Below are 9,043 nucleotides of genomic sequence, written 5' to 3'. Positions count from 1 at the left end.
CGCCCCCGCCCCCGCCCCCCGCCTCTGCCTCCCAAGTGTTGGTACTAAGAAATCGTGCACCACCACGCCCAGCTTCAGCTCACTCTTGTAAAGAGTAGTTCTCCTCCCATGTGACTTAGATGATAAAGAAAAGCAAAACTGTATTAAACAAACTGACTTTAGACATGGAATTTGAGATAGCTACTTCTTGAGGGAGGAATAAATGTGCCTCTTAAGGTGCCAGAGGTGAAAATGTCTGTGGTGCTCTGCTCTTACTCCAGAGACTCAAGCACCTCAGTGTTTACCACCTGCCTACAGTCACTGAACAGTGGAGATGAGAAGGTGGAATCAATCCTACAGCCTTTGCAGGACTATGTCTTGGTTAGAGCACGGTGGGATGCACAAAGTGGAAGTGTAGGTGCTTGCAGAAGTTTTTCTATGAATGCTAAACTATGTAAAGATCATCTGAACATGACAGGAAGGCAGGCTCCATTGTAGACATCAAGAAACGAGAGGAAGGAAGCACGATATCAGAATGAAGCATGTTATCACAGTTGAAGGAAAATGGACACAAGGTTCACCTGGACCCTAGTCCTTGAAAGGAGGACTACCACCTAAGTCACACAGGAAGAGGGTGAGCATCTCTACCCTTTACAAGAGTGAACTGAAGCTGGGTGTGGCCAAGCATGCCTTTAGTCCAAGCACTTGGGAGGCAGAGGCAGGTGGATCTCTGTGAGTGTCACCAGTCTGGTCTACAGAGTGAGTTCGAAGACAGCCAGGGCTACACAAAGAAACCCTGTCTCAAAAGAAACAAACAGAGGAGCTGAGGGTGATGGGGACCCAAAGGCCACGTGAAGACATGAGGTAACCATCTAGATGCTGAGAGAATAATTGTATAATGACAAAGGAAGCAGGCAGACACTGCTTGACTTCCAAAAGCTGCCCCTCAGAACCTACATCCACTATGGAGTCTAATTACTTTATAGCAGTGCATTATTTCCCTTTTGTTAGCTCATTTATTCGTTTAGATAGTCTCCCTATGTAGCACAGGCTAGTCTGAAGCTCACAATCCTCCTGCCTCAGCTTTCTAGGGGGTGAGAGCTCAGGTGGGTGCCACCACACCTTCTTCTGTTAAACTCTACACTCCCCGGCTGCACTGCTGGTTTTTTTTAATGTGTCCCCACACTGTTTTACAGTAATTATTATCGGTTGTACATCACTTGGACTTCATGTGCTCTTCGATTAGTCGCTATGTCCAAAAATGAAGGCTCAACATTATCCCATTGCTTTTAAAGTAGATGATCATGCATACACTCAGTAACATTAGGTAATTTCTTTTTACAGATCATTTTCTCAGTATAGCTACTGAAACAAATATTCTGAAATGATAGGATGTGTATACAAAGAGAGAGCTTTGAGTCTATTCACAAAAGTGTCTTTTGTTTATTTGCTTGTTTGGTTCTTTTTTTAAAACAGGATCTCATGTATCCCAGGCTGGCCTCAAATTGTGTGGCTAAACACGACCTTTAACTCCTGCCTCTACTTACCTAGGTGCTAAGGATAGAACCCAGGGTTTTGTGCACCGTACAGGGACACTCCTGGCCTCCAGTATAGGCTCTAGATCTACATTTTAGAAGCGAAGCTAGAGAGTTAATATTAACATGTAATTGTTTATTTAAAACCTGTATATCAAATTGCTTCTTGCTTATTAAAACTATTAACTTTTTCCATCATTTCAATTTGGAATGTTTCCCTGTAAGGTAACCAGAAGCAGACTGTCACCAGCAATAGCAAATGCTGTGAGGAATGCCATCTTGTGGTGGGGAGCAGCCCACTGCACTTCTTCGGTCAGTCACACTCTTCAATCCAAAAGCCAAATACGCAGGAAATACACAAATCCCAGTTAAGATCACTGTTACTACACAGCCGTGGAATGAGGCATTTGTACTGATTTGTGTGGATTTAGGTACCCCAAAATGTTAAAAGTGAGACAAATAGGAACAGACTACAAATAATACAGAAGTGCTGCTGTCTATGACTGAGCTTTCATTAAAGCAGCTTAAACATTACTAATCTTGGATCACCTTCCTGAAGTAGGTGACTTTGCTCCCGTGCCCACAGTTCTGTCAACGGCTACATCCTGGAATCACACGTTGGCCTGATTTTCAAACTTCATCAGCCCTAACTACAGACATTCAAAGAGCAGTGAATGGTCCGCCAACTCTAACTGGATAGTGTAGGGTACATGTCAGCAACTACTGTTCAAAGTGGAGTTTGAAAGGGGTTAACAACGATGACTCTAATCTTAGCGTTCTTACTACTTCCTCTATGCTGGCTACCTCAAGCAGCAAACTGTTCAATCAACACTAAATGGCTACAGATGCAGTACCTAACTGTGTTTAAATGTTTTTAAATGCCACGCTATCTGTTCCACTCAGAAGAGAGGTGAAGGAGAAACTGCCATGCTCAACATGAGCAGAGAATACAGCACGAGAGCACAGGGGTCCAGGTACTGTGCTGGCCTTGTCTCTTCTGGAGGACGTGAGGACAGCAGGTGTAATAGTCAGCTCCAGAGATCAGATGCACACAGAAACATTTATACAAAACAAACTCTATTGTAGTCCAAATCCACTTTCGAGATTTATTATTGCTCCTTACCAAGAAAAAAAAAAAAAAGAAAACAACCCTACTCAGACTTCCCTAAACCAACTTTGGATGAGTTTTTCCACATGACTCTTCAGGACATCCACATCAGCTACACAAGCCTGGTAATCCATCTTCCCCTTCTGCTTCATTCTCTCTAATAGAGCCTCATGAGGAGGTGGTAACGCATTGTACGAGCTCAGGAGGTAGAGCTGGCTTGCCGACGTCTGGTTGAGTTCTTTGATCCTCAGTGCCTGCAGGACGACAGGTGCAAACTTGGAGTAGTGAGCTGTCGATGCGATGACCACGGGGCAGCTTTTGTCTTGCATCTTGTCTGCAACCACTTTTGCAACAGCGGTATGTGGATCCAAAATATAGCCCGATGTGTTGTAGGTAGTGCTGATAGCCTCTAGGCATTCGCCCTCAGAACACCAGTCAGCAACAAAATCCTGCTGCAGCTTCTCAACTAGCAGCTCCTCAATCTGGAAGTGAAGCTGGCTCTCCAGCTGATTATATAAATCCGCCATCAACTGCCCGTCTTTGTTAGCCATCAAGTATAAATGTCGCTCCAGGTTTGAGGACTTGAGAATGTTTATTGATGGTGAGAAGGTTTGTGCTAATCTCCTATTTCTTAGATCATAATGTCCAGTTTTTATGAAATCAGTCAGAACGTGGTTCTGATTAGAGGCACAGATAAATTTTCGAATAGGAATTCCCATCATCTTGGCATACACTGCTGCTAATATGTTTCCAAAGTTTCCTGTGGGGATACAGACATCGACTGGGCTTCCAAAAGAAATAAACCCTTGGCTAACGAGCTCAAGGTATGCGGAGGCATGGTACACTACCTGCGGGAGTAGTCGAGCCCAATTTATAGAGTTCGCTGAACTTAAGACCACGCCGTATTCCACAGTCAGAAAGCCAGTAAAATCAGAATCATTAAATATTTTTCTAATAGCTGCCTGGCAAAAATCAAAATCTGACTTGACACCTATTGCCCATCCATTTTCTCTCTGACTTCCAACTATCTCTGCTCTCTGGAAATCACTAACGCCATTCTCTGGAAAGAACGTGAGCACAGCTATCCTTTCTTTATCACTTCTGTTAAGCCGGCTAAACCCATTTAGGACGGCACTCCCAGTGTCTCCTGAAGTAGCTACAAGCAGCACATAGTTGCAGCCTGGAGGGATACAGTAGGCAAAAATATGAGGCATAAGCTGTAAAGACAAATCTTTAAAGGAGCCCGTCGGGCCATAGAACAACTCCAGGATGAACTGATTGCCAGAAAGGTGCCTGACAGGGGCAACTTTGGAGCAGGCAAAGCTTTCCCCATAAGCAGTTTCAATCATTTCTCCTAATTTGGCAGCAGGAATGTCCGCAGGGTGAATGCACCTTTCCAACAGCACCTGTGCTCTTTCGATGTAGGTTGCCCCTATGAGGTTAGTCCACTCCCCGAGGCTTAGTTTGGGAAATCCCCTCTCGGGAACAAAGAGGCCACCATCAGAAGCTAATCCCTCAACCACAGCTTCACTGAAGTATTTTGGTGGAAACTTCTTGTCGTGGTCTTTAAGACAAACATGCCTTGTTGAAATGAACGTCTCTGAGTCCACATCTTGGTATCTTTTAACCACATCAAGCACTTTGTCGGCAACCTCCTCAGCTGAGGCCCCACTCTCACAGAAGACTCGGGCATCGTACCACTTCCTATAGTGCAGTTTCCCATGCTTCAGCAAGTCTCTCAGAGACGTGCCAGTGTTCCGGCCAACAATCCTATCAACTCTCATTGACTTCAGACGACTAATTATATCTGTTAGAGGCACATCCAGGTATACGACAATCCCATTTTTCTTCAGATGCCACATGCTAGCATCATGCATGGGATTGGACCCACTGAGGGAAATCACACTTCCAGATGCAAACAAGTTTAACACTGCTTTTCCTTCCTCTTCTAAAAATCGCTCATTACCAACATCCTGCAATTTTTCAGACACGCTCATATTCCAGGTTTTCTCAAGGACATCAGCATCCACATCGATGACACAGCAGCCTAGTTTGTCACCTAATATTCTGCCGACTGTTGTTTTCCCAGCACCAGGAGGCCCCATCAGGACAATATTCTTGTCTCGAACGAGGGAGTGGGTCGAGTGCCATGACTTCCCTGATTCTGCACATGCCAAGGCTCGTGGAAGCGAGAGCTGTGTGGGGGTCTGCACTTTAACCAGCGCACTAGAAAAGCACTTCTGTGTTATCCGCTTCAGATGGTGACATCTGGTAAAGCTCAGCATTTCTCTTCACTCTCCTGACCAGCCAACCAGGGACTGGCTTTAGCCCTTTTCAAGACAAAAAAGGCACATGGTTACTTTTCACAAACTGGTAACATCCTGATGGAACTGAATACACACATGCACTCGATATGCAGATATTCAAATTACTTCAAATGTACACTATTCTTAATAAATTATCACGTTCCTACAGCATCATTAGTGCTTGAACTTAAATTCTAGACTTCAGAGAAACAGCCAAAAACTCCATAAAGATACTCAATGATGAAAGGAAACTGTTTAGCATCTCAAGATGATCTACAATTTCCAATATCAATCCAACTCCTGTCTTTGGAAATATACTTATTCTTAAACAAAACATGCCAGGTATCAAGTATTATGTCATAATAAAATTCAACTTAGTAACCGGCAACGTTTCTTACACTGGCTGATGTAGCTTTACAGGAGCAGAGTGAGGCTGCTCCATGCCCTCTGACAGGACTGGAACGCAACCAAACTAGATCAAAAATGAAGTGCCTTATTTAATCATAAAAATTTTCCAATAGGTTACTGCTTTTGATACTAAACTGTATCACAATAAAACCTTCAGACTGCTTTTAAAAGTCTAACTCTGAATTTTACTTACAAGTAAGTCGGCCTGTCAAGAGAAAAACTTCATTTCCTTATTTGGCTTTGTATGGTGCAGTTTCACTCACTGAAGTGGAAACACAATAGAACAGGATCCCCAGACAAAGAGCGTACTGATCTGAGGCAAAGGCAAACTTGCAAAAAGTAGGGTCTGCAGTGAAAGAGAATTTCAAGTTAATAAATATTCAATATTTTTAATAAATATTTCAAAATGGCACCTGAAATTTTTAAATGACAAGGAATAATTTTTCATGTTTCTGAAATCTATTATTGAATGGTTAAAACATTGGGCAAAATTTATTATATAAATGGATTTTTATAACAGTGCTGAAGTTATTTTTATCATCAAGCAATAAAAGACAACATAACCAGGACGGGAGAGATAGCTCAGAAGCTACTTTAGTGCCCACACTGTGGTTCAAAACCATCTATAAACTCTAGTCTCAGGGACTCCGACACCTCTTCTTACCTCTAGGGAACCAGACAGGCACGTGATGTACATGATGTATATGTGAACAAAACACTCACATATATAAAATAGTTTAAATAAAGATGACAACATAACCAAATAGTAGCAGTGGCAATGTCTTTCCTTATGCCACCTGACTTTAATTACTTAATGGTATGCAGGTTCAATGCCGAGGGCAGATCGGTGAGCCAAAAGCTATGAAATGAGTACCTAAACTGTTCTTTTAGACTTTCCTGTTCATCTAAGCCACTCTGAAAAGCCTGCAGCCCCTGTTTCCCACACACAGGTCTTAGCTACTGAAATGGGACGGTGATATATTCAAAGTGTATATTCTGCTAACTATCATAGAAATATTAATACTAATAATACCCAGTCAATGATAAATATCAAAGAATCTACACATGGAATGGAATTATCCAGGGACAAGACCAAGCATATCATGTATAAACTTTAGAGAAAGCAGTGATGCTTACCCCAAATTACAAACAATTTCACCAGGTAGTCTGATACACTCTCTGGAGCAAAGCAAAGCCTAGAGGAAAAAAATTTAACTTAAATCACTCAGCAATTCACAAAACTGTACTCTGGCAGTGTGTTGGCACTAACTGCTTTTAAGGACACCTCGAAACAACATAATTAATCTTCTGTTTATACACATGCGTAGGGAAACGACTGTGCATGCACGCGCACATACAACACAAGCTGCATCATCTGTAGCTGGCTTGTTCTCACTGTCTTCATAGACAATGATTCTTTCATGTTTGATTCAACTTTTACATGGGTTGCTTAATATCCACCCCATAAAGGACAAACAGTGGAAAAGCAAACACGACACATATTAACTCCCTTATTTTCTCCAGTCATCCTTGGGCTTTCCACACCATGTTCTCATTTTAAATGTTACTTCATTTCCTCTTTCCCAACGACACTGGCAGATCAGAGTAAAAGCAGGACTCTTACAGAGTTCAGCTTACAAATTCTGCATCAGCATCCTTTCACAGTAAATGTCTCATTAGACGAGCAAAAGGCAAGCAAAAGGCAATGACAAGTGGCAAATAAAAGAGTATCTTGTCCAATTCCGCTTTAATCTACATAGGAAATTTTGTTTTGTAGAATTCAGCCATAAAAATAACCTTGGAGCCTTTCTACCTAATTCTTAGTTGAGCTAATTAAAAGGCAGAAGAAGGTGGACTAATTCTCCACCGCTGGCCATTTACCTATAATCTGAGCCTTCACTATGTTGCTTCTTGTTCATGTAGTTAGGGTCTGTAACACTCCTACCACCCCTGAACTGGGAGCATGGCCACTATGAACTCCTAAGTGAGACGCTGGGTTGGGTTCCCACGAGCCTTCAGTCAATACTTTTTTTTCCAATCAAAGAATATATTAACCTTACTGTGTGTGTGTGTGTGTGTGTGTGTGTGTGTGTGTGTACTGCTCGTTAATATGAACACTAATAGGAACAAAGCCAGCATCACTCTCATACCTCAATGAGGCTCATCTTAACACACCTGCTTTTCTGTAAAACACATCAGTCTCTCCATACTTTGGACTACTACGGAGCACCTGAGTACTCAGTTTAAGAACCATTTTAAGTGGCCACTGAAACCATCAGAGTGCAAAACATGTGGCATGTTTCGCAGAATATAAAAAGGATATATGTTACTGAAACCCCAAGCAAGACAAAACACAGCTCGTCTCACTTCATCTGGGAACATGCACCTAACACACTTCAAAAATTTCACTGCCATGCCTACGTCCATAAATGACTAATAATGTATGGCCAAATATTAAAAGATTATGAATAAAGTTGATCAAATGAGATATTAACATATAGAATCCATGAATAATGGTTAACTTTGTCATTTCCCTTTATTGAAAGCTGCATTCTTACTTCCTTTTTCACATATTAACTGCATCTAATTAGAACATGCCTTGGGTTATCAATCTGGTTCCAAACACGGGCTTCGAATACCTGAATCCCTGGGTTCTGTGCCAAGGTCTGGAAGGTATATATATACCTTGGCTGATGGATATCAAGTTGGTCAATAATGTCGCATTCTATTAATTCACAAATCAGACGTTAGCATGCACAGGAGCACATACACAACAATAAAGTTTTTCTCTTTACATGTTAAGTAAAAAGAGGGCGAGAGATTTTTGTTTTCCTATCCACACATAAATCTGTATGAAATGTTTTTAAAGAAATCCAATCCGCTGTGAAATAAGGAATCACCCCCCCTCCAAAGATTATTCATCTGAACTGTGGGCTGCCCAGAAAAAAAAAATATAAATTCTATCAAACAGAAAAACAGGAAACAAAATTGCTCCTTTATTCATCGAATAAAATTTAGCAAAAGCCTCCAACCGCCATTTGCATTGAGCTAAGCTAAGAACTATAAAGTTCACTAAGCCACCAAGCCATTTAACCCATCCACCAGGCAGTTAGAATTGCCGAGCTAATGCACTTGACTTCCCTGGCTGGACACTGCCTGCCAAGTGGTTTCAGACTCATGGATCACTCCCCCGGCCCCCACCCCCCAAACCAGAGGGCCAATGGGTGTGACTGGGGTTAAGTCTTTCAAATGAGCGTGCAGTCACAAGTGCGTAAGCATGAACGGAAGATCGAACAGCTCAAAACAAAATAAAAGCACTTCTCGGAGAGAGAGAAAAAAAAAATATATATATATGTCAAAAAGGGGTCAAGGGCTGAAACCTGGGCCAAATACAAGGCCCACTTCCAAAGGCTGGTCCTCCTGGCGCAAGCTGCGCTCGCGCACGCGCCGTGGAGACAGCGGAGCGCAGGGCGCGCCGCGGGATCCGGTGCGACAGGTGGATGGCGAAGCCGGGGCCTGGTGGGGCGCGACGGAAGGAGGGATGCTAGGGCAACAACGCTCGCTGGCCTTCCCTTCCTCCTCCATTAACTCACCAAGAAAACCACCCAGAGAAGAATAGGAAGAGAAAGGGGAAAGGGAAGCGACTTCGACACCGCCTTGGTAGCCTCAGCCGGCAAACCCGCCCCAGAGCTGCTGCTTCTGCGCCT

At 42.8% G+C, this 9,043-nt stretch overlaps 1 protein-coding gene across 1 annotated transcript; it reads right to left on the bottom strand.

The window, feature by feature from the left end:
- Positions 1-2,594: 2,594 nt before the first annotated feature.
- On the bottom strand, positions 2,595-9,032 carry Thnsl1 (threonine synthase-like 1). The gene is given in 4 exon segments (NM_001025035.1): positions 2,595-4,952; positions 5,530-5,682; positions 6,474-6,532; positions 8,930-9,032. A coding segment is annotated over 1 exon segment (2,238 nt). The 5' UTR covers positions 4,908-4,952; positions 5,530-5,682; positions 6,474-6,532; positions 8,930-9,032; the 3' UTR covers positions 2,595-2,669.
- Between the last annotated feature and the right edge of the window lie 11 nt (positions 9,033-9,043).

This window comes from Rattus norvegicus, chromosome 17, assembly GCF_021556685.1.
Source record: "Rattus norvegicus strain SHRSP/BbbUtx chromosome 17, alternate assembly SHRSP_T2T, whole genome shotgun sequence".
In the NCBI taxonomy this organism is placed as follows: Eukaryota; Metazoa; Chordata; class Mammalia; order Rodentia; family Muridae; genus Rattus; species Rattus norvegicus.
This window is presented reverse-complemented; position numbering and strand designations above follow the sequence as displayed.